Raw genomic sequence first — 26,846 nt, 5'->3', positions numbered from 1 at the left:
TACTCAAATCTCAAACAATTTTCTCTCAATCCCTCCCCACCCCACACATATATAAAGATTTTAAAAACAAAGTTATATTGGAGGTGAATAAAAGACTTTAATTGGATATTTTATACATGTGACACTCCCTATTTTCTTCCCAATTTTAGAGGATAGTGCTTATAAAGGGAGACTGAAAGCCCACATTGGTTTATGCATCTATCTTCCAAGAAAAATTAAAAGGCACGAATATTTATAAAAAGCAGGATGATGAGCAGCTGTCAGCTCCAAATTGCTCATCTATTACCTATGGGTTTCTCTCCCCAGTTACAAGCACTCCATAGAAACACCAACCAAAGAAATGAATCAGACTCTCTTAAAAAAAGACCAAGCTCCTAGCAGAGCAATCACATTTATGAGGCACCACATCTTGATTCTTTGAGCTAAAACAACATGAAATATTCTCTCTGCACCCAGCTAGAGGACTCTGGATGGCTGCCAAAGCAAGGCAAAGAGGTCTGGGAAGGCTGAGTCACTTTCTAGAGCTGCTGGATGACAGGCAGGTGAGCACAATAAGAAACTAGTGACATCTGCCTTGCAAAAATAATATGTACCTGAACCTCAAGAAGGCCCTACAAAAACAAAAAAACCTTTTAATTATAAACTCACAGGAAATTACAAAAATAGTACAGAAAATATCATGTACTCCTCATCCAGCTTCCCCCAATGGTAACATCTTATATAACAATAGTACTGTACAATATCAAAACCAATGAAAGGACACAGTACAGTACTGTTAACTAGACTACAGGCTTTATTCAGATTTCACCATCTTTGACATGTACTCATTTGCATGTATTTGTGTATGTATCATTCTATAGTTTTTTCCAAGACAATAGATTTGTGTTACCACCAGAGCAATCAAGCTATAGAACTGTTCCACCACCACCAAACTACTCCATTGTACTACCCATTTATAGATGCACCTCGTCCTCCCACTCTTTTCTCTCCCATCCCTATGCCCCAGCAAACACTAATTTGTTCTCCCTCTCTATAATTCCAGCATTTGAAGTATGTTCATCAACAGTTCATTTCTTTTTATTGCTGAGTAGTATTCCATTGTATAGATGTACAGTTTGTTTAACCATTCATCTGTTGAAGAACATCTGAGTTGTTTCTAGGTTTAAGCTAATACGAATAAAACAGCTATGAACATCTGTATACAGGTTTTTGTTTAAACGTAAGTTCTTATTTCTCTGGGATAAATGCCCAAGAGTACAATTGCTGGGTTATATGATAAGCATACGTTTCATTTTATAAGAAACTGCCAAACTATTTTCTAGAATGGCTGTACCAGTTTACATCCCCACCAACAATGTAAGAAAGATCCAACTTCTCTATATCCTCACCAGTATTTAGCATTATGACCATTTTTTATTTTAGGCATTCTAATAGATGTATAGTGATATTTCACTGTGGATTTAATTTGCATTTCTCTAATAGCTAATGATGTTAAACATCTTATCATGTGCTTATCTGCCATCCGTATGTCTTAAGAACTTTATACTTTGTCTTAGTTTCCAAAGATTTTCTCCTATGTTTAGTTCTAAAAGGTTTTTGGTTTTTTATTATTTTTTGTTTTACATTTTACATTTAAATCTATAATGTATTTTGAATTAATTTCGTTTCATTTTTTTACGGATATCCACTATTTGTTGAAAATACTTTCATTGAATTGCTTTTGCACCTCTGTCAAAAGTCAGTTGGATGTTGGTTGGGTCTATTTCTGGGTTCTCCAATCTGTTCTATTGATCTATGTTTCTTAGTCTCCACCAATACCACATTGTCTTGATTACTGTAGCTACAGAGTAAGTTTTAAAATCAGGTAGAGCAATTTATCCCACTTTATTATTCTTTTGCCAAATTATTTTAGCTATTCTATTTCCTTCATCTTTCCATATAAACCTTTAGAATAAGCTTATCTATATCTACAAAAAACTCATGCTGGGATTTTGATAGAAATTGCATTAAGCCTACAGAGATCAATTTGGGGAAATTGACATTGTTTGCTATGTTGAGTCTTTCAATCCATGGACACAGAATGTCTCTCCATTTATGTAAATCTTCTTTGATTTAACCTCATCATCATCTTTCGTCAACTTTTCTCATCAACTTTCAGCACACTGATCTTGTACATGCCTTGTTAGATTTATTCTTGAATGTTTCATTTTTAGAGGACCAATTGTAAATGATGTTTGTGTTTTTAATTTCAATTTCCACATTCATTGTTGGCATATAGAAATATAATTGATTTATGTTGGTTTTGAATCCTGTGACCTTGTTGAACTCACTTATTAACTCCAGAAGGTTTTTTTTGGAGGTTGTTTGGGATTTATACATAGATAATCATGTCATCTGGAAATAGGGATAGTTTTATTTCTTCCTCTCCAATCTGTATGCCTTTTATTTCCTTTCCTTGCCTAACTGCATTAACTAGGACTGTGCTGAATGAGTGGTGAGAGTGAACATCCTTCCTGATCTCAGTAGCAAAACATTGTTTTTCAGTATTAAGTATGATGTTGGATGTAGATTTTTTTCTGGATGCTCTTTATCAAGTGAGAAAGGTTTCTGTTCCTAGGTCTCTGAGTACTGAATTTAGTCAAGTGTTCTTTGTGCATCAATTGATATATGATAATGTGGTTTTTCTTCTTTAGTCTGCTGATATGGTGAGTTACACTGATAGGTTTTGTACAATGAACCAGCCTTGCATTTCTTGGTTATAACGTATAGTTCTTTTTATACACTGCTGTATTTGATTTGCTAATATTTTGTTGAGGATTTTTGCATCTATGTTCATGAGGAATGTTAGTCTGTAGTTGTTTTCTCTGTTTTTATTTTTGTTTTTTGTACTTTGTCTAGTGTAGGTATCAGTGTAATAGTGGTCTCATAAAATAAGTTGGGAAGTGTTCCTCCCACTTCCATTTTCTGGAAGAGATTGTATAGAATTGATGCTAATCATTTAAAAATATTTGGCAGATGTCCCCAGTGAAACTAACTGAACCTGGAAACTTCTTTTTTGGAAGCTTTTTCACTACAAATTGAGTTTCTTTAATGGTCACAGTAGCATTCAGATTATTTCATATTGGGTAAGTTTGGGTATTATGTGCTTTTAAAAGAATTGAACTATTTTGTGTAAATTGTCAAATTTACGTACATGGAGTTGTTCACAAAATTCTCTTATTTTCCTTTTAATGTCTGCAGGATCTGTAATTGATATTCCTGGTTCTGTTCTTGATACTAGTAATTTGTATCTTAATGCTTTTGTTCTTTGTCAGTCTTGATAGAGGTTTATCAGCTTTTGGTTTCCCTGATTTTCTCTATTGTTTTTATGTTTTCAATTTCACTGGTTTCTGCTTTTTTTTTTTTTCCTTTTTGTCTTTTTTCGTGACCGGCAACGGGATCGCAACCCTCGGTGTCGTGCCCGCACCGCGCTCAACCAGTGAGCAGACTGGTCTCTATATGGGATCCGAACCCTCGGCGGGAGCACCACTGCGCTCCCAAGCGCCGCACTCTACCGAGTGCGCCACCAGGCCAGCCCTGGTTTCTGCTTTTTATTATTTCCTTCCTTCTACTTGCTTTAAGCTTATTTTGATCATCTTTTTCTAGTGTCTTGAGGTAGGACTTTCTTTTTTTTTTCCTTTTTGTCTTTTTTCGTGTCCGGCAACGGACCGCAACCCTCAGTGTCGCGCCCGTACCAGATCGGGACCGGCAACGGGATCGCAACCCTCGGCGCTGCGCCCGCCCCTCGCTCAGCCAGTGAGCGGGAACCAGTCTGTATGTGGGATCCGAACCCTCGGCGGGAGCGCCACCACGCTCCCAAGCGGCGCACTGTAGCAGTGCGCCACCGGGCCGGCCCATTGAGGTAGGACTTTCAATGACAGATTAGGGACCTTATTCCTTCACTAATACAAGCATTTAATGCTATAAATTTCCCTCCCAGCTTTAGTTATATCTTGCAAATTTTCATAAATCACATTTTCATTTTTATTTATTTCAATGTAGTTTTTTGTTTTCTTAAACATTCCTTGAGATTTCCTCTTGGACTCAAATGTTTGGTGATTTTCCTGCTATCTATTACTGGTTTCTGGTTTGACTCCATTACTGTCAGAGAACATACACTGTATAATTTTAATTCTTTTAAATTTGTTGTGATTTGTCTTATAACCCAAAAGATGATCTCTCTTGGGAAATGTTTCATGGACACTTGAAAAGAATGTATATTCTGCTGTTGTTGAATGAAATATTCTATAAATGTCAATTACATTTTTCTGATTGATGTTGTTACTAAGGTCTTTAATATCTTTGCTGATTTGCTGTTTTCTGTTTTTTCCCTCTGTTTTTTGTTCCTCTGTTTCCCTTTTCTTGCATTCCTGTGGCAAGGCAAGGTATCTTTTATAGAATTCAACTTGATTTATCTATAGTGTTTTTGAGTATATCTGTTCGCATAGTTTTTTATACTGATTGCTCTAAATATTATAATATACATTAGTAACTTATAATCCATTGGTATCAGCATTTTATCACTTTGAATGAAATGTAGAAACCTTACCTCCAATTACGTTCTTTAACCTTTCCCCCTTTCTAACTATCTTAAATATTTCTCTACATACATTGAGAAACAGATCAGATGATGTCATAATTTTGGCTTCAACTATCAATTTTTAAAACTCAAGAAGAGAAGGACAGTCTATTACATTTTCTCTATTTTTTATTCATTTCATTATTCTTTCTTCCTTTTTGATGTTCCAAGTTTCTTTCTATTATTTTTCCTTTCTGTTTGGAGGATATCCTTTAGTCATTCTTTTAGGATAGTTTTGCTGGTGACAAATTTTCCTTTGTCTAAGAATATCTTGATGTCCCTTTCACTCCTGAAGGATATTCATGGGCTATAGAATTCTGTGTGGACAGTTCATTTTTTTCAGCACTTGAAAAATGTTCCATGTATTTCTGGCCTCTCTGGTTTCAGATGAAAAATTCACTATCACTCAGTCACATTCCTCTATAGATAATATGTTTCTCTCTAGTTGCTTTCAAGATATTTTTCTGTCTTTAGTTTTCAGAAGTTCGACTGTAACGTATCCTGGTGTTGATTTCTTTTAGTTTATCCTGTCTGGAATTCACTTGTCTTCATGAATCTGTGGGTTTATGCCTTTCATCAATTTGAGAATATGTTTGCCCTTGTTTCTTGATTATTTTTTCAGCCCTATACACTTTCTCCTCTCCATCTGAAACTCCAGCAACACAATGTTAGATCTTTTGTTATAGTCCCACAGGTCCTTAAGGCTCTGTTCATTTTTCTTTCCCATCTATTTTCTCTCTGTTGTTCAGATTTTGTAATTTTTATTCGTCTGTCTTCAAGTTCACTGATTCTCTTTTCTGTCACCTCTATTCTATTTCTGAGCTGGGCTGGCTAGTTAGCTCAGTTGGTTAGAGCACCATCTTGTAACACTAAGGTCAAGGGTTCAGATCCCCCATACTGGCCAGCTGCCAAAAACAAACAAACAAAAACACAAAAAATACAAATATTCTACTATTGAAACTACCCAGTGACTTAAAATTATAGTTATCATATTTTCCAGTATAATTCCATTTGGTTCTTTTTTTATATTGTCTATTTGCTGAGGTTATCATTTGTTTCATTAGTGTTCATAACTGCTTGCTGAAGCTATTTTATGATAGCTGCTTAAAAATCTTTGTTAGAGAATTCCAACTTCTGAGTCATTTCAGTGTTGGCATATGTCTTAGTCTGCTCAGGCTGTGTAACAAAATACCAAAGACTGGGTGGCTTAAACAACAGACATTTATTTTCCACAGTCTGGAGGCTGGGAAGTCCAAGACCAAGGTGTTGGTCAGTCTGGTTCCTGATGGTTCCAATCTGGTTCCTCTTCCTAGCTTGAAAATGGCCACCTTCTAGCTGACCTCACCTAAACCAAATTATCTCCCAAAGGTCCCCACTTCAAATAACATCATGTTTGGGGTTAGTACTTCAACAGATGAATTTGGGGGGGACACAAACATTCAATCTATAACAGCATCTGTTAATTATCTTTCCTAACTCAAGTTGTGATTTTCCTGGTTCTCAGTATGATGAATGATTTTCAGTTATATCCTGGACATTTTGGGTATGAAATTGTGGGACTCTGTATCCTATTTAATCTTCTTGTTCAGTAGGCAGTTATCCTGTCTAGGTTTAGTGTGCTGGTTCTGACTTGTGTGGTCTGTGGTTCCAATGACAATTTAATTTTCAAAGTTTTTTCAGTGTCATTATGGTATGCTTCATTTCTGTGCTACCTAGATGCCAATCTAAGAACATGGACAGTATTCCATATTGTAGTTCAGTTCTCAAACCTTCTGTTGTGTTCATTTTGGTCAGTTTTTTATGTGAGTCACTAGGGGGTATGTCCAGGACTTTATATGCAAAATCCCTTTCTCCAGCTCCCTTCTCACCAAAATCCTGCCCTCACTCTCTAGCTGGGAAGGGAAAGAGCATTGCCTGCCACCGCTGGATGCTGGACATTGGGAGTGGAAGTCTAGGCTCTTCCCTTGGCCTCTACTGACACCACCATGGTGGGGGAATTGAGGCATTGCCTCTTTGCTGTGTCTCAGGATAGAAGTTCATACAATTCACTTATTCCACTGACCCTACCCCAGAGGTAGAAGCAGAATGCTTCCTCACACTGTCTCATTGCCACCAGGTTGGGAGTAGAAATACCGACTTCCCATTTACCCCCACTGACACTACCTCATCAGGGAGAATGAAAAACCGTCTTGTGCTGCCAGGCAGAGGACAGACATCACATTCCCTGCTTGGTGATTCCACCCCAGCAAGATAAGCGACCTGCTACTTCCAGATTGGGGGGTAGGGAGTGGAAAATCAGTATCCACACTTGGTATCCACTGGTACCACTAGCAGGAGAAGTAGAGAGTAGCCACCAGGCAGAGGGTGGAAATTCAGACTCTCTGCTCAGCTCCCATTGATACCATCTTTGTGAAGGAAGCAGAGTACCACTTTATACCACCTTGTTGCCTTCAGGAGGAAGTGCAAGTTCAAGCTCCTCACTTGGCTTCTACTGACCCTGGTGGAGGAATCAGAGTACAGCCTGCTACTACCACCAAGCAGGAGGTGGAAGTCCAGACTCTCCACTCTGCTTCCACTGGCTCTAAGTGTGGGAGTGGGGTCTTTCCATGGTCTTTGGCTGGAGTATTGTCAAAAAAATTTTTGTCCTTCTACACTACCCTTTGCCTGGTCCTTTGTCTAGGAAGAGCAGGCTCTTCTTAGAGCTTTTAAAAATCTGTACCTGTTGGCTTTACCAGAATGTGGGCTTATCCAAGCGTTCAGTCTGGCATATATAGAGGGCAAAAAGAAAACCCAAGGAACTCACTGCCATGTCATTCCTCAAGTTCCAAGGTTTCTAGCCATTCTGCCACTTTCTTATCACCTTTTAGAGTTTTCCTATATCTGCTTTAGTATTATGTCCAGGGTTTTTTGTTACCCTTAGTAGAAGGAATAGGGAGAAGTAAGTCTATAATATCTTGCCCAGAATCAAAAGCTTAAGAAGGCCATATTTTAAAAATGGAACAATTTATACGATACAGGTAAACAATAGATGACATGAAGCATCAAGCTATTTGTAAGGTAACAGAGGGATAAATGGATGAGATTCCACAATAACAACCCAAATCTGTTAAGCAAGACAAAGCTTGTCCAAGAAGACAAGAACTCTGGGAAGGACTGATTCACTTAAACCTACTATGGTATCAATGAATTCAATGGAATTGATGTCCTTCTCCCCCAAAAAATCAATTCCAAAAAAAATACTTATTCAATTGAGAGGATATGGTTCAATGTCTGACAGTAAAAGCACCATCCTATACTTGCAAGACACCACATAGGCTGAATTTAAAGATGAATAAACAAAAAGTATGATGACATCTGTAGCCAGGAGCTTGAGACATGTAAGAAACTCCCCAACCTACTTCAAGTTAACTTATTTGCCAGTTGCAGAGTCAGCTCTGAGAGTGCACTGGCAGTGAACTGAGTCAGTCCAGACAGGCTCCAAATGAAAGCAAGAGAACCCCAGGACCCAGCACCTCAATAAAGGATCTAACAACCCAAGTCTGCTCCACAGAAGTAAGGAGAGACTGTGAAAGCTATTCCTCATAAGTGGACAGTTGACTCAAATCAGCTAATATTGGGATCTTGCTCTTGGGTGCTAGTATTGGGATCCCCTTGCAAGGGGAAAGGATTATTTCTAATTGCAAAAACTAACAACTGTAGGGCCGGCCCGGTGGCGCACTGGAGAGTGCGCCGCTTGGGAGTGCGGCGGCGCTCCCACCAAGGGTTCGGATCCCATGTGGAGACCGGTTCCCGCTCACCGGCTGAGCGCGGTGCGGGCGCAACACCGAGGGTTGCAATCCCGTTGCCGGTCCCCAGTGCGGGCGCGACACCGAGGGTTGCGATCCTGTTACTGGTCAGTAAAAAAGACAAAAAGGAATAAAAAAAAAAAAAAAAACTAACAACTATAAACTTTTAAATAATCCCTTGCTTTTACCTTTTTCAAATCTTTTCATAAATATTCATACTTTTCTACTCTAACTGAATTATGGGTGGGGGGAAAATGTCATTATCTGAAAAAGGAAAATCTAACACTACACTTTCAGAGAACAAAGAGAAGAGGAATGGGTAAAGAGGATCTTCTATCTACCAAGAAGACATGGAACAGGGGCTGACTTTTATGTTCTCATCAGCCCCACATGGAGCCCATAGCGAGGTGGTGATGAGTGGGAAGGAGCCAATGCCCCGGCCACCGGAACACCAACCCCTGCCCTAGGCACGCATGCTCTCCTCTCCTGACCTCACCTTTGCTAGGTAGGAGATTTGCTTTTCCTCAACCCTCTCAGCTAATTTATCTGTGGTGGGATGTAATTTCATGCATTACCTTCCTTCACTCACTGCTGCTGCTGCTGCCACTCTGCTACTTGCCTTCCCATATCACATAAACTCTCCATTCAGGAGATGTGACTTTAGTAAGATGAGTAAAGACATGGAGACTTGACTTGCATAGTAACACAACTTAAATAGGTCAACATCAGCCATCCCCTCTCCCCCAAAAAGGTTCGTTTGTATCAGAAATACTTAGCTCTAAAGGATATAAGGAATTTAAGGCTTCTTCCTAATGAGCTGTCAAGAAGCTAATGCTGCCTTTCTAAGATACTGCCACAATTCAGGGGAGAGAGCAAAGAAGTAGAGAAAGGGGACTGTGAGGAGAAGAGAGAAGGAAAACAGAAAGGACTCCAAGCTGGTCATCGAAGGAGGTTCTTTTAAGGACTGACAGGACTCAACTGGAAATGTAAAGAAATGATATGTGACATTCTCTAGCTATTACATGAATTCATGATCCATCTACAGTAAGACTTCATCCTAGTGTAGGTCTGTACCTAGTAGCCCTCCCACACATTAGGTGCAAAGCCAAAGAGCTATAACTCTGCCTTTTTCTTTCTCATTCCCTTAGACTGTAGAGAATTTTTTTTTTAATTTTAATTTTTTTTTTTGGCAGCTGGCCTGTATGGCTATAGAGAAATTTAGAGCTAGAGGAAACCTCAGGCATCCTCTTGTCCCATCCCCATGTTTCACATTTAAGGAACCGAAGACCAGAAGGAATACATGTGTTTCATGTTCAAAGGACAAGGACCCAGGCTTCTTCCTGACTTGTTCAGCATCTCTGTTTTTCTGGAACAAGCTTGTGTCTAATCCAAGTTAAGTGAGGAGACCTGGGTTGTAATCTTTATTTACCCTACTCATGCCTACGTTAGTGGAGAGTATGGTCACTTCTGTTCTGGGCCTCAATTTTCCCAAACATGTAATGGAAAAGTTGGATCCTAACCAAAATTATGATAGAAATCCTCCCAGCATTTTTTAAAAAAGTAGTCTATAGGGCCGGCCCGGTGGCGCACTTGGTAGAGTGCGGCGCTTGGGAGTGCGGCGGCGCTCCCACCGAGGGTTCGGATCCCATATAGAGACTGGTCCGCTCACTGGTTGAGCGCAGTGCGGGTGCGACACCGAGGGTTGCGATCCCGTTACCGGTCATGAAAAAAGACAAAAAGGAAAAAAAAACGTAGTCTATAAAGTGTTTATTTGTCATTAACTGCTCTTTAAATTAATTTACAATATTATTATCCCCTGTTTATTGCAAAAGCTTCTGAAAACAGTGATTCCCTTCCCTGGAAAAACACAAAGGCCGTGCTACAGGTTTACATGAGTTATAACTGGAAAAAGCATCACGCACCTTGTCTTCCTTTGAACTCTCCATCTCTGCTCCTTCCTTTAATTTTGCCAGTGCACTCTTGAGGTCCTGAGATGTGTAGGTGTTGGTGTTGATGTCCAGCCTGTCCGAAGAGAAGCTGAGTATCAAGAGGGAGGCACCATATTACCCAAGAAAGAAAATGCCCCTAGGTGGCTGGAACCCCAAGGTAAGCTAGGCCAGGCTGGCTTTAACTCTGAGTGTACTATCTTACCTTTGCCTTCAGTCAGCCGGGGGTCCAAAAGGGTGAACTGAACTTAAATCTAGAGGAGGAAAGACACAGCTGAAGATGGGGTCATTTCATGAAAGAGGAGTAAATGGCATGGGGCAAACAGAAGCCCATCACGGACAGAGAGCTATCAGACAGCTGCTCAGGCAGAAACAAGCCTGGAATGTCTATGCAATGCTGCTCCCTCAGCACATGCCAGGGCAGGACCTCCTGAGAGAGGTGGGCACAGACACGGAGAATAATATGCACCCTTATTTACATTCTTCTGGGAAAGGGGACAACAGGGACTCACAGCCTCCCAGCATGTGCCTGACCTGATTTGAAAAGCCAGCCTATTTTCACAAAAACAGGTTTTGCACAGATTCACACTGTAAGACCAGCCTTTGAGCACAAAGAGGTGGGAAATCTGTTTCAACCTGACCAAGATATGGGTTTGAGATACTGAAGAGTAGAATCAATGCCAGTCACCTTCCACAGCCAGTCTCCAAGAAGAGGGAGGAAAGGAACCGACATTGCTATAATCTCAGGAACCTGACAAAAGCTAGGGTGGTATCCTCACAAAGACCCCTGGAGCTGATCCAAGCCACAGCGTGACTGGAGAGAAGGCATCCTTCAGGGGGCAAGGTTTTACCACCAGCACTCATTTAAGTTCAGTGAACAGAGGTATGAACAAGGGTGATGTGAACACAGGGACGTGCAGAGTATGGACTGCACTTGGCAAGACGGTCCGGTTGTGGTTGGGTTAAGGATAACCCAGGAGATTTCCGGGGGACAAGCATGGGGTTGTTACTGGCCTGCTCTACTCCAGGCAGAATAAGTACGTCAGTCTCATCGTCTGAGATCCCAGCAGGCCTCAGCTCACATGAGAGGGAAATGTACAGGGGGCTCTGCTCATGCAGTCTTTGATTCATCCTATAGACCCTTCAGGGTGCTGAGAAAAACACTTGTCCTCTCTAAACCTCAGTCCTCCTAAACTAATTAATAATAGCTAATCACTTCCATTTATTGAGCTTTTAACCATGTGTCAGGCTTAAAGGCAGTATTTCATTCAACTCATTACCACAATTCTACAAAATAGGAGAGAAAATCCCAAATCCCTCTTCCCTCAGAGCATCATCCACTGACAACTGCATGAGGATGCCACTGCCGTGCCCCCCACGCCTACTAGGGAGCTAAATATTTAGGAGCCATAGTTTAAACAGATTACTCCTCCCTCCTCCACGACTTGGTCAGGACTAATCCCATCATGCCTCATATCTCTGTATACTGCCTTAAGTCCCACTGTCCCAGGCCATCTTTCACCACCCACTCTCAGTCCCAACTACGTACACACAAGAACACACATGTGCACACAGAACCACTATCAGCTGGTGTTTTCACTTCATTCTTCATTGAGAAAAATAGATGTTATCATCAAGAACTTCCTCACCTTCCCATCATCCGCTCTATAAACCAACCTGCACCTAAATCTACATTCTCTACTTTCCTTTCTATTGTAATGGATGATAGTGTCCCAGCTTCTATTAAACTTATGTTCCATATCCTATTTGCCTTAATGAAAGCTTTAACTCCCATAATTATACCCCTCCCTCTGCCTGCATCATCAATTTCTCCCTTCAGTTGGATTATTCCCATCAGCATACCAACACTCCTTTGACCCCACAGTCTCTTCGAGAAGTTACCATGCCATTTCCCTGCTCCAACACAGAGTAAAACTTTATAAATACATTGTTTTCACTCACTATCCCCACCTTCTTGACCCCTGTTTACACTGCCATTTGCTCTAGTCTGTATTCTGTCCCTACAACTCCACTAACATTGTTCATCAAAATTACCAGTAATTGATGAGCAAATCCAATGGACCCTTCACTTATTTCGTGTTCCTCAAACACTCAGCAACACTTACACAGCATACCCTCCCTTCTTGAAACACTCTCCTTTCGTGACTTCTTGTTACCACTCTCTCCTGGTTCTTTCCCTTCCTCATTCCTTCTCCAACTCTTGCTGGAGCACTGTCTTCTACCTGAACTCTACATCCTGGAATGCCTCAGAATTCAGTCCTGAACAATCTTCTTTTCTCCATCTCCACACCCTCCTCTGGTTATTTTAAAGTACTTATCTGCCAGTGATGCCCAAATTTACATCTCTGGCCCAAACCTCTCCCCTGAGCACCAACCACTCATGTACAACTACTTGATATATCTTGGATCTCAAATGTTTAACAAGTACCTCAAACTTACTGAATCCAAAACATAGGTCTTGATTTTTCTCCCTATAAATCTGTCTCTCTCCCAACTTTTCCATTGCAATAAATAGCACCTCCAAGCACACAGTTACTCAAATCCCAAAATGAGGCTTTATCCTGAATTCCCCCCCTGCCCCACCTTCCTTCATCCCCTACATCTATATTGTAAGCAAGCCCTGTTGGCTCTATCTAAAACTGAAATCTCGGGGCCGGCCCGGTGGCACACTGCTTCAGTGTGCCGCTTGGGAGCGCGGTGGTGCTCCCGCCGAGAGTTCGGATCCCACATACAGACCGGTCCCCGCTCATTGGTTGAGCGAGGTGTGGGAGCAACACCAAGGGTTGCGATCCCGTTGCCGGTCCCGGTCCGGTACGGGCGCGACACTGAGGGTTGCGATCCATTGCCGGACACGAAAAAAAAAAAAAAAAGATAAAACTGAAATCTCCAAATTCATCCACTCTCCATTATGATACCCTAGACTAAGCCACCATTATGTCTTTCCTGATCTACTGAAATAACATCCCAATTGTCTCTGTTTCTTCTTTTGCCCACCTTCAATCTCTTCTCCAGATACATAGCAACTAAAGTTATCTTGCTAAACTATACTGCATTAAATCACTCTTCTGCCTAAAATCCTCCAATCGTTTTCCATTAAAACTAAAGGTGAATAAAGAACACTCAGCTTGTTCCTCAAAACCCCACGCAATCTGGCCCCTCTCCAATTTACGGCATACCTCTTCAATCTCATCTATCAATCTCCTTCCTTCTCCCCTTCTCTAGTCATCCAGATTATTTTCCTGTTTCTCAAACTTGACAAAGCCTTTTCCTTGACAAAGCCAGGGACTCTTCTTGTTGTTCCATCTGCCTGAGATGCTCTAACCCCTAAACTTATAAACCTAAACTTTGGCACGGCTAAAACCTTCTCATTTTTTAGGTCTCAATTAAAATACTTTGACAAGGCCTTCCCAAATCATCCTATCTAACGTGGCCTCCCCCAGGGATGCATCACATTTCTTCCCTACCACTTATTACAATCTATAATTATCTTACTTGTGTGTTTATTTACCTGGTTGTCTGCCTGCCAACCTCCATAAGGCTGGAATCCTGTTTTGTTTACTACTGTACTCCCAATGCCTTGCACACAGGCACTCAATAGGTCTTTTGTGAAATGAGTGAATGGAACAAGTACATGGCCCTATCCTTGGCCCACTCCCTTAACCAATATACCATACTGTACGTTGGCAAATGCTCAACCCAGGATGGTACAACTGGAATATAGTTTGTCCCTTAGTCTTCCAAACATAGGAGAAAGATTTAAAGAAGCTAGTCATTCCAGGACGACAGAGAGATGTACTGTGGAGATGTTGACAGGGATAGGGACTAAAACCAATGGAGATGGCAATGCCTAAAGCATAAGTAGCAAATGGAAAACCTGTTGCTAGGAACCAAATATGCACTGAGGTCAGGCAGTGACAAGAGAACCCTCTGAGACAAGCCAGAGTCAGGGTCTCTGTCCCAGGCCTCAGAGCCCACAGGCATTGTAGTACTAGGTAGCAGTGTAGGCAGCAACACATTCAGTAGGACTAGTAGAGAGGCTGCCATGATTTAGGCTTAATGGATTATCTCCATTTCCCTCTAGGCCAACAGTTCTTAACTCTGTGGGATCACCAACCTATTTGATGATCTGATGGAAAGTTGTGGATACTGTCCTCCAAAACAGAATAAGCAGGTAAGCAAAGTTATTATCTCCATTTCCCTCTAGGCCAACAGTTCTTAACTCTGTGGGATCACCAACCTATTTGACGATCTGATGGAAAGTTGTGGATACTGTCCTCCAAAACAGAATAAGCAGGTAAGCAAAGTTCTATAACAATTTCAGGGGAGTAGTCCAGCCCTTAGGCCTCTGTTCCCATTCCAGTGCTAAAGAGCCAGGAAGATACAGTGAAGTGGAACTGGAGGAGCACAAGTTGAGGTCCATCCCAGAAGGAGGAAGTCACAACCAATGGCAGCCAAAGGCTCACTGAGCTCACAAGACCGAATGTCTATACCACCTTGTCAATGACTTGGCCTTCTGTTCAGATAGGTTTGCCACTGGTTATAAATGCTGAGAAGGAAAAGGAAATGTCTAGCATACACTGGAGGCCACTCTAGGGCAGAGCCCTTAGAAATACTCCAAAGGAGAAAAGTAAAGAAGCAAGAGTGGGGACAATTATTTCTCCCTTAAGGTGTGTCTCTGGAGACCAAATGGATGGCTCTGCTTTCTATTCTAAAAAGATATGAGCAACAAAGCAATAAGTGCTCCTACTGATGATCTAAATTATCAGGTAGTGAAGAAGTAAATTCCTGTGGTATATTAAAAAAAAAAAACCAATATATAAAAAAACTCCAAAATTAATCAAGTTCCTAACTCAATATTCTTAAACCAAGAATAAAATAGGCTTTTTCTTTAGAAAATAAGACTTGGATTAGATTAGATGTGAGAAGAGACTTCCTGAAGGTTCTTTGAGACACTGCAATATGTGTTTGTGTATGTGTGTGCTAGGGATGGAGGAAGGTTGGCAAGAACAATGACAATGACTGATTTTTTTCTTAGATGGCTGTGAGAAAGGAGTTACTGTATGACCTGGACCACTCCAGGTATAGGCCATCTCCCTATCTGGAGAGATGGGGTAAGTTGAAAGATTCTTCTTCCCAGTTTGAGCTGACTGTAAGGAAGACAAATGCTTCTATCTTAGTATAAAGTAGAATTTTCCAATGGTGACAATTGCCCAAATCTGAACGGGCTGCTTGGTGGCGTTGTGAGTGCCACCTGACTAACAGTACACATGGACTGGCTGAATGACCTTTTATCAGGTATGTCAAGGAAAAGATTCAAGTAAGAATTGGGTCTCTAAGGTCTCTATCTGACTCATACCTAACTGCAAAATATTATTAAAGTATTAAAATTCAAGGGGGCTGGCCTGTGGCTCACTCGGGAGAGTGTGGTGCTGATAACACCAAGGCCACGGGTTCAGGTCCCACATAGGGATGGCCGGTTTGCTCACTGGGTGAGTGTGGTGCTGACAACACCAAGTCAAGGGTTAAGATCCTCTTACCAGTCATCTTTAAAAAAAAAAATTAAAATTAAAATTCAAGGACTGAGTAACACTAATCCCACCCAATCCATGATTAATTCCCAATACTTACTCGTACATGTTTAGAACAGGGGTCAGAAAACTATCTGTAATGACCAGATAATATTTTAGGCTCTGTCAGACACCTTATGGTGTCTGACCCAACTAAATAATTCTGCCACTGTAGCAAGAAAGCAGCCATAGACAATATGGAAACAAATACGCATGGCTGTGTTCCAATAAAACTTTATTTATGGACATTGAAATCTGAATTTCACATAATTTTCATGAGTCATAAAATATTCTTCTTTTGACTTTTTTCCAACCATTAAAAAATCTAAAACCTATTCAGCTTGCAGGCCATACCAACAGGCAGCAGTCCCAATATGGCCCACAGGCCATAATTTGTTGGTCCTTGTGTTAGAAACTTCATAGCTAGTATTTATACTAAGCTTTCAAACTGTACAATTCCAGCAACCCTTGCAACTCCATGCCTCAACCTCCTTCCACCTCATTCAGGCAATACCAAAGAAAACTTACTAATGATTAGAAGAATAGACTAATTCTTTAAAATCAAATAATCTAAATTGGTTATTAAAAAATAAAGCAACCTCTAACCACTGAAGAACTGCAGTAACTTCTACATTTATCCTATAAGAAAGCCTGCTTTAATAGTAACAAGAGGAAAAGTTAGTCTGAATTAAAGACTTTAAAATGCAATTTTATTGTTCACCAAGGAAGTATTACTGCAAAGCAGAAGGCTTAACAGGCCTGTTTTAATGAATAGATGACTCATCTGTAATCAGCACATTAATTGTTGGGATTCAAATGGGTGCTCTTAAAGTACTGGGAAAAATAGCTTCATTTTTAAAGCAGGTTAAGCATTCCCCCTACAGCCTTTTTAAAAGTATCAATTTGCTTTGCAAACTGTTTCTTTCCAAAGACTGTAGACATAAATGTCCATAAAACCCTGACAGATTTATCACAAATTCTATGCTATTAAATTTCAAATTAAAAAATTTTTTAAAAGCCACATGAATGTGGGTAACACTTTCAGTATTACAAAACCAATGTCATCACTTAGCCTCCCAATCCCTAAAGTAGACACTGTACCTTCTGCCTTTTTTCAACCCTTTCAAATTATTTTGGAATTTGTCTTTGTATTGAAGTTTCGCCTCTCTTGCCCCAGTCTGAAGATTCAGCCGCACATGGGATCCTGCAGGGACAGCCTGACCTAAAAGCCAAGAAGAGAAAAAAGGCTCATGAGGTATAAGGTCCCCAAAGGGATGCTAGGATGGAATGTCTGGCTAACAAGCCAACGGGATTTATTAGTTCAGGAAGACCAGACTCTGCAGTGTTCAGTTACCTCCTCGACCCATCCATCTATATCCCTGTGACACACACACCACTCACCTATCCTCCTTTTGCTAATCTATAAGAGAATCTGTAAGGGAATGAAGTAAGTGGATAAGAGGATATGCACTTGAATCCAGAGACCAATGTCCTCTGTTAGAACCTGAATATTTAAGCTATTCTACATTTTCTTTTTATCAAGCTAATAAGCCTTGTTATACACAGTAGGTGAATGGCAGATATTTACTGACTCTTCAGGACATGGGTACATTATTGTGCCCCTCCCTGACAGTCCCACAGAACCCCAGATAGCCTGCCTTCCCAGCAAGCTCACACCTTACCACCCACATCTCTGAGCGCAGGGATCGTGTCTCCTCCTTTTGGATTTCCCCAGCCCTTAAAACCAGAGCTCGGCACATAAAATTTGTAGCACTTAACATTTATGAGAAGGAAGAAAGAAGAGAATGGAAGGCAGGAGAACACAGTAAGCCAACAATGCAGGAAATGGAACCAAGAGAAACTGAAAACCTATGCCCACCCATCTCAGAGAAGCTGATCTTCCAGCTGAGTAAACCAGTGTTGGGAATGGATGGGCTATTCATATGCAAAGCACAAAATTACCCAAAGATCATTAAAAAGCAACTGTACAAGATCACATACTACAAATGGAATGTTACATCCATCCATTCATTCATGGAACTGATATTTACTGAGCAACTATTATACACCAGGCCACTGTGGTAGACTAGGAATACAAAGATGAATGAACGTTAAAGGCTGCAGGGATATAGAATTTCAGGGAAAGAAATTCAGGAGACTGGAAATTTGAAGCAAAATCTTTTTTGCTAGGGCTTCTGACACCTAGACTTTGATTCTGCTTTCTCCTGCTAGAGGATGGCATCACCTTGCTAGCGCTGTTTCATTTAAGAACCCAAAATAATGACAATCTGAAAAAAAATTCCTTCCAGGGAGGCATATAGCACAAGTTCTCTGAGAATGATCAGGTAAACCCTGAATATAAAAGGGTAACTAACGATGTAGAAAGAATTCAACAGTTCTCTCAGTTCTAGCAGAACCATAGTGAATTCTGAGACCTACCATCCATTCTGCCTCCAACCCAGGAACCCGGGAAACACCATGCCAAGACATGCTGTTTCTGTTCCTGCCACCCCACTTCAGTAGGGAGTTTCTGTATCTTTGGGAATCTATAGTATATAATTGTATGTGCATAATGATCTCTTTCTAATCCCAACCAAAATGCTTCAAGGATAAGAAATATGTTTACAGTAGAGTGGAGAAACCCTTCTCTGAGGTGGTTTCCTGATAAAGTTAAGTTGGGTCAAATGAGGCAAAAAAAAAAAAAAAAAATGAGACCCAGACTTGGAAAAAAGCAAATCGCAAAGGGAGGGAGCCCCACATGCAAAGGCTCCAACACAGAAACTGATAGGCCACAGAAGTCAAGGAGTAGACCAGGGCAGAAGAACTGGAAGGGGCTCTGGGCTTGGTGTACCATCCGGAAGTCTGGGTTTATTTTCCTGGGATAGGAAAATGAAACTAATGGCTGAGGAAAGTGATTCAAGGAGATGAGGTCAAATACCGGCAAGTATAACAAAGATTGGCAACTTCTTTCCTAGTTGTATGATCATGGGGGTAAGAGGTAACTTCTTTAGTATTAATCTCATCTTCTAATGTGTGAAGGGGAAAGGTTACCTCACCTAGAGGGATCCCAAACTGGTGAAACAACATAGTCCCTTCCTGATTGAATGCTAAACAGATCATCCTTGATATTCTCTCTATTTACCACCCCCCATACCCAATCTACCTCCAAAACCCATTGATTTTTTCTGCTATACATCTTCTGAATTCACACCCTTCTCTCCATCTTCCCACCACTACTTTTGCCTGGACCATCACCATCTCTGTCTGGACATTATCATAGCCCTTTGACTGGCCTCCTCTATCTACTCTCACCTCCCAACCCAACTACTCTTTACAGTGAATAATTTTTTTTCTTTCAAAATACAAATCTATGTCATTCCCCTACTTCAAAATTTTTAATAGCTCCCTACTGTTCTTAAGATAAAGATAAAAATCCTCACCCTGGTCAATGAGACCCTTTAGTATCTGGTCCCTGCGTGCCTCTTCAGTCTTGCCACCCCTCATTCCCTGCACCCTAGGCATACTGCCCTTTTTCCATTCCATGAAAGAACCACGTTCCCTCCTATCAGAGGCCCATTTCACCTGTTGTTTCTTTTGCCCGGAATGCTCTTCCCAACCCCAGCCTCTATCTCCTCATCATTCCAATCTCAGCTAAGGGTCACTTCCTCTGAGAGGCATCCTCTCTTTCTTCAGACCAGATCTGTCTGGCCCTCAAAGGCTTTCACAGCACCACGAACCCTTTCTTTATAGCCCTTACCACAATTGGTAGTTACATTTTAGTTTTTTAGGGTTTTTTTTTTTAATTTATCTGCTTAATATAAATGCTCACCATTTTATCCCAGGGCCTAGCACATACCCTAGCATATACTCAATTCTCAGTAATTACTTGTGGAGTGAAAATTTTTAAAGGAAATCCTAGCTAATCTAGAGGTGTGTAGAGAGGCCAACAATGATTTTCACTGGAGCAAGTAGATTCATAATAATTAGTCATGTTAACAGTTATTTTTAATAGTAATACTACAAATACTAGTAATAATGATAATAGTGTCTTAAACCTTCAAATTTTTGATCAAAGTTAGAAATGGAAAAAAAAAAAAGTACACAAGTTTATAAGCTTCAGGCATAACAGGAAACCATGCTAATGTGGCCAAGGAAGAGACTAGGTTTTTATGTGAATCACTTTGTTTTATTTGGAGAAAATTCCACAATTACTCCCTTCACATAAGCCACCACAGGGGGCAAGAGCAACTACAACAGAATTAACTCAAAATACAAGTTATGCTCATTTAAAACATATAAAACCAAGGGCCGGCCCGTGGCTCACTTGGGGAGAGAGTGGTGCTGATAACACCAAGGCCATGGGTTCGCATCCCTATATAGGGATGGCCAGTTAGCCCACTTGGGAGAGCATGGTGCTGACAACATCAAGTCAAGTGTTAAGATCCCCTTAAAGTTATCTTTTAAAATAAATAAAATAAAATATATAAAACCAGTCATGTCAGTGGCACAAGTAACAGAAAATTCAGTATTTCAAATGTTTTTACCCCACTGGGGAAAAGGCCAAGTTAGAGAGAAAGTGTGATCTAACATGCTTCTAGGGCCTTTGTGAAGGAAGAAAAAGTACCAGAACTCTGGGGAAGAGCAAAACAGAGGAAAAGAAAAGTCATGAGATACGTATAGGTAGAGTTAGAGATTGGGAGGTGAGGGGCAAGAGAATAGGCAGAAAATAAGATAGGGATCCAGAAAGCAAACAGGCCTGCAAATCCTAAAATGTCTTTATCCTCACCACTGACTCCTTGGGTGCAAAACCCAGGGTGGAAACCTGTCCATATTAAGTAAGGCCACATCATACTTGAGTTTTGACTCTCACTGGGACTGCCACTGATTCAAGCACAGGCCAGGAACCAGATAACAACTCCTGCTTTTCCCGGGGGCAGGGGGAGGGGGGGCTGTGGTCAATTGCAACACTATCACCAATTTTTTTCCTGCCTGTCACACCCTTTGCCATGTGAATTTGTAGTTCCTTCTACCAGTGGTAGAGTGTACTTTACTGCCCCTTGACTTTCAACTTGGCTTGTGCCACAAACAAATGTCTGAAATGTGTTTTCATGGTTGACTTGTCTCTTGGGATTCTGCCTTCACTATGAGAAGAATGTGCCACTCCTAGGCTTCTGGTCCCAGAAGGATGAGAGACCCATGGGGCAGACCTCGACCCAAACTGCAGATTGGAGCTAAGCCTTGCTGAGCCCAGCCATGATCAGCCACGTCTAGCTCATTTGCAGACATGTGAGCAAGAATAAGTAACTGGATTTCTTTTTAAGTTTTTACCTTGAACTACCTTTAAACTTACATAAAATTTGCAAAAATAACGCAGTGAGTTTCAATATATCCCTCACACAGCCTTTCCCAATGTTAATATCTTACATAACCACAATACAATTATCAGAACTGGGAAATCAACAATACCATTAACCAAACTAGAGATCCTTTACAAACTTTACCAGTGCTTCCACTATTGTCCCTTTTCGTTCCAGGATCCCCATCCTTTTCTCCCTAGTCTCCTGCAGTCTGCAACAGGTCCTCAGTCTTTCCTTGTCTTTTATCACCCCGACACCCCTGAGGAATAGTGATAAGTTATTCAGGATTGTCTGGTGTTTTCTCATGGTTAAACTGAGGTCATACATCCCTGGCAGAAGCACCACACAAATGATCCCATGTCCTTCTCAGTGTATCATATCACAGGGTTCGTGGTGTCGATGTCTTATTACTGGTGATACTGGCCTTGATTAACGAATAAAGATAATCTCTACTGAGCTTCTCCACTGTAGTAAACAAAAATCATTGGAAGTTGCCCGAGTGTGGAAAACAGTCTGGCAGTTTCTCAAAAAGTTCAACAGTTTAACTTTTCCAGCAATTCCACACCTACATGTATACCTGAGAGAACTAAAAATGTATGTTCACAGAAAAACTTGTACATGAATTATTCATAGCAGCATTATTTATAATAACCAAAGTGTAAAGACAACACAAATATGCACAGATTGATAAACAAGATGGGGTATATCCATCCATATAAGGGAATACTATCCAGCCATTAAAAGGAACAAGAAATACTGATACATTCCACACATGGATAAACCTTGAAAACATTATGCTAAGTGAAAAACAGACACAAAAAAGCCACAAATCATATGACTCCTTTTATATGAGATGCCCAGAATAAGCAAATCCATAGATACAGTAGATTAGTGGTCATCAGGGGCTAAGGGAAGGAAGGAATGGGGAGTGACTGCTAACGAGTATGGGGTATCCTTTTGGGATGATGAAAATGTTCTAGAATTAAATAGTGGTGATAGTCACACGACCTTGTGATATACTGAAAAAACACTGTATTATTTTTAAAAAATCATGGGAGGAATACTTTCAGATTACAAATTCCTTTTCTCTTCACACGTTTGCACACCATTACGGAATCTGTCTGTAATAATTACCACTGTGGTGATTGCCTAATGGTGATTTTCTACTTCCCTCCTTCCTTATACATTTATTAACAGGAATTTCCTTGCAAGGAAAAAACAGTCACTCCCCCGTCTATTTAATTATTTATTCATATATTAGTATAGACTCTTGAATATTTTATTCTATGGGTTATAATCCAACACTATTATTATTTACTTTGTTGCTCAAATTGTTTCAGCTCTGGCAATTAGGAGCTCCTTCAGGTTGGCCCTTATGTTTCTTTGGCAAGTCCCTCCCCACCCCCCACACCACCCCCAACATGCCTAGCCGCTGTCATTTTCTTTTTTAAAGTATTTCTTTACTTCCTGGTTCCCCAAGATGTTCCAGGTTCATCATGTATTTTCCTTTCCCCAGCCCTGGAATCAGCTACTTCTCAAGAGCCCTAGTTTTCTTTACTGTAGAACAGTATTTAGAAAACAACGTCTGATTGCTAGATGTGTTCATTACTACTAGGGTGTCATTGCTTCTAGGCCCTCTCAGTAGACAGAGCTAGAAACTTATGTATGTGTATTTATGCGCGTACGTGCGCGCGCGCGCGCACACAGGCCCTCTCAGTAGACAGAGCTAGAAACTTATGTATGTGTATTTATGCGCGTACGTGCGCGCACGCGCGCGCGCACACACACACACACACACACACACACTGTTACCTCAGATTCCTATCTAATAACATAGGTTCATTTGTCTTCCCAGTTTCCTTATTTATAACTTCTTCCTCTGACAGTGACAAACCTGGCTCTTATTACCTACAATAAACTTGCTTATTGTCCACTTCTAGTATACACATAAAGTAGTTTCAAAATTGCTAACCCACACCTCTGTGAGAAACACATTTACCAAACTACACTACAGCATTTATGTACAGTTGTTTTGTTTTTAGCTTTATAATATCTAGTCAAGATAGTGTTTCACAAAGCCATTTAGGTTAGTTCTTTTCTTCTCCACTTGCTTCAGTATAGTTATGTACTAATTTGTAATACTTGATTTGTTCATTAGTATTTGTATTCAATTTTGTGTCTCCCACCCCATCACATCCTGGTTGGTTTAAATATTTATTTGGGGACATATGAAGGGTATGTAAGCTATTACTATGGTTCTAAAAGTCAGAGCTATACAGAAACAAGTAATTGTTGTTTTAAGCCACAAGCTTTGAGGCGTTTTGTTGATTGTGGCAATTCAGTCCAATGGTCCTGAAACAAAGTTAAAAGCATCAATATAAATAACAGCTCCTTTCTCTGAAATTATGTAGTTTCTCCCTTTGTAGTGTCAAAATGCTCTTTTGTAAAATGAGATAATGATAATGATGGATGGTGGTGTGTAATTTCTATATTAAGACCCTTCACTAGCCAAAGTAAAACGTTGGCCTTGGTCCCTCAAGTTCTCTTAGTTTTTCTGGTCGATACAACATCATAGTCTAGAAACCACCCCTGTATTCTACCAACATTCCCTAGGATGTTTGAGAATTATTTACACTTTAAATGAGTAAATGTAATGGTATGTAAGTTATATCTCGATAAAGTTGTTTGAGAAATGTATTCCTTTGGGTAAAGTAGTACCACCTCCTTCTGAATCCCTGAATAGCAATTAGTCTATCAGATGCAGTCCAATTCATGATGGCAAGTATTTCCAGGGGCCAGGATAGAGAGCTAAGCTAAGAGCCTAGACACAGCCCCAAGAGAGCAGTTCTGGGAAGGACAGAAAGGAGAAAATGAGCCTAGGAAGCACTTGTGCAAGAGGAATTCCGGCAGAAGGACAGGTAAGAAATAGTGATCCGAGAGGAAGGAGCCAACTCAAACGCCCACAGGCGGCTGACAGGTAAGAGAGAATGAGTGAAGAGGATCATCTGTAAGAAAACAGGGAATGATATGGGCTATGAAAAAAATGCCCCTTCTAAAAGCATACAAATTTAAAATATATAAAAGCCAAACAAAACATATCTATAAATAGAATTCAGCCCACAGACAGCCAATTTGTGACTGCTGGAAAAGACAGTTTTATCTATTAACAAATTTTGTCTTACTTGGTCTTTGTGCCATACCATCCCAGTGCCCAGTGATTAGAAACTTGATCCTCCTGTACTCTAGGTTATAGGGCCCTCCCTCAGGCAGTGCCTGTAGTGAGGCTGCTGTGTAGCCTGGCTGCCCTGCTTCAGCAGAGACAGTGCCAACTGAGAGGAGTGAGAGGTATGGGGTATCCTCTGTAAGCTCCTGCCTAGAAACTTCCCACTTTAGGGACTTCCAGTCATACCTGGACACAATGGCAGAAAGCCAAGGGCTGCCCCAGCTGGCCATGCCAGCACGAGCTCCAGAACTCTGCTACCCATTCAGCTCTGTCTTTGAAGGCCGGATGAATTTAACCAAATTCCTTTATCTCTCTGAATCTTCATGCCCTTACGTGTCAAATGAAAAGAATTTATCACGTCTGCTTTCCTAATGTGCTAGATTGTGGTGAAGAACAAATGATGAAAGAACTGTGCCAGTGCTCAGAAGAAGTAAAAAGTGCTTCAGGAAAAACAACCCCCAAAACAGCCCCCAAAAGCTAAACGTCAACCCAAATAAAACAAAGACATTTTATTTGCCAAGTCCTGTAGGTATGTGTTAAGAGTAAAAACACTCTATTATGCTGAGTTTCTGAAGGGCAGGGACCAATTACTTGTGCCCACAGCTCAGGCTCAGCTCCAGGCACACAGTAGGCCTCCAGAAAGATCAGCTTGAACGCCAGCTCCTCCCTCCCCAGAACAAAGGAATAGGAAGAATATAGAACGGGAAGAAATGCTACTCACCTCACTGAGGTCTCCAAGCTCCTAACCAAGGTTGGTCAGAGCTGAGACTCTGTAGACCCGGTTTCCATGACTACCACGGCCTATCCTCCTGCTTTTTTATTCCTAAACAAGTCCTGGCAAGTTCCCTGCCTCACACAAATGAGCATCTATCCTGTCTCTAAGAAAGGACTTGAACTAAACTAGTAACAAAAAAAGGTGCACAAACCTCTCTAGAGTGCTGAACTCTGAGCCAATGCTTAATGTTATTTTTTTAAGGGAAACACAAAGAGAGATCTTTTTTTCTAAACAGCAAAAGCCATTCTAGATTGCAGTTATATTCGTGCATTTTTTAAAGACCTACACAATGACAAACTGAGAAAAATAAAAATATTCTCCAAACTGATTTTTTTTTACTCTGAGTCATAGACTCTAGAATCTGGGCAGGGCCTTAGAAGAGTTGTCTGGCATGGCTTCTGAGCAAGGGCATAAATCCTTAACCTGCATTAAAGCCCCTCAGAACAAAAGACTCCATAGTTTCCCCAGGGAACATCTACCCTTGATAGATCCCATCAGACTCCCAGAACTACACTCCAAAATCTCATCCACTGCACCCTAACCAATGTCTCCTTTTCAGTCCTCCAGGAGGACAGACAACAGCTGGCCACCAGCCTCTATACACAGAATTCATAAGAGCAATGCTCTCCAAGGACAAGGACTATCGCTACTTAGAAGGTTTACTTGGAAGAGGTACCCTGTGAAAGGAATAAAATTCAGCACCAGTTAAAGGATGAGACACAAATGCAAGGCAGCTCACCGGAGAAGGTTTTTTTATTCAGCGGGCACATCTGCTTTTATAGGGTTAGAAGAGAGCTGACAGGTTTGCTGAGGACATAGGATATTCAGCGGGCACATCTGCTTTTATAGGGTTAGAAGAGAGCTGACAGGTTTGCTGAGGACACAGGACATTCGGGGATTGGATGGATTGCGTTGCTAAGGGACCAGGAGCAGGGAGCCTGTGCTGATTGGCGTGCGATTCGCGCCAGTGGGAAGGAGAAGGTGGAAGAGAAGGGTAGCCAGTGCCATGATGGGGTGCGTCTGAAAAAGGGTTCTCATGCGACCTAATATTCTTCCCTTTTTGTTTTGTTAGGAAAAGGGCGACGCTTCTCTTTCTGGCTACTTCCTGCTGGTAGGGGGCATCGTTTGGGAAGGGGTTAGAGTGTCAGGGAGGAATATGGTCAGGAGACCCCATAATATGGTGGAATATAAAAGAACTTCCTGGGGGGTGAAATGGATGAAAGTTCCCTGCAGCCATAAATTGATAATCTGTTGAGTCCATTTCTGTTGAGTCCATTCCTGATGTGTAAAAACCGGGTGTAGTAGCCAGGCGTCAGAGGAAAAGGCATCTAGGAAGGCAATCCATCTCGTCCTGTATGTTTCATCACCATGTGGTGAAGAGTTTCTGAGAAGAGGTGGAGGGTTCATCAGTAGCTAGGAGTTGGTAGTTTCTGAGTAAAAGCTGGTTAAAAGTCTGGTTAGAAATTTTGCCCACTTGGGTTTGTGAAAACTTGAGTATACAAGGTAAAAAAAGGCATACCAGAAGGATTAGAGAGAGGGGGCCGAGGATGGGCT

At 41.0% G+C, this 26,846-nt stretch overlaps 1 protein-coding gene across 1 annotated transcript in view; it reads right to left on the bottom strand.

Annotated features, from left to right (window-relative positions):
• The window catches only part of LOC103608450 (nucleotide exchange factor SIL1-like), a 45,752-nt gene that overhangs the window by 13,620 nt on the left and 5,286 nt on the right, over positions 1 to 26,846 (bottom strand). The window contains exons 4-5 of the mRNA XM_008592876.1: positions 17,039 to 17,159; positions 10,326 to 10,425 (exon numbers count right to left, since the gene is read on the bottom strand). Of these exons, the coding sequence (XP_008591098.1) occupies positions 10,326 to 10,425; positions 17,039 to 17,159 (221 nt within the window). The remainder of the gene's footprint in view (positions 1 to 10,325; positions 10,426 to 17,038; positions 17,160 to 26,846) is intronic.

This window comes from Galeopterus variegatus, unplaced genomic scaffold, assembly GCF_000696425.1.
Source record: "Galeopterus variegatus unplaced genomic scaffold, G_variegatus-3.0.2 Scaffold8423, whole genome shotgun sequence".
In the NCBI taxonomy this organism is placed as follows: domain Eukaryota; kingdom Metazoa; phylum Chordata; class Mammalia; order Dermoptera; family Cynocephalidae; genus Galeopterus; species Galeopterus variegatus.
The sequence above is the reverse complement of the archived record's forward strand: the minus strand, read 5'-3'. Positions and strand labels throughout refer to the sequence as shown.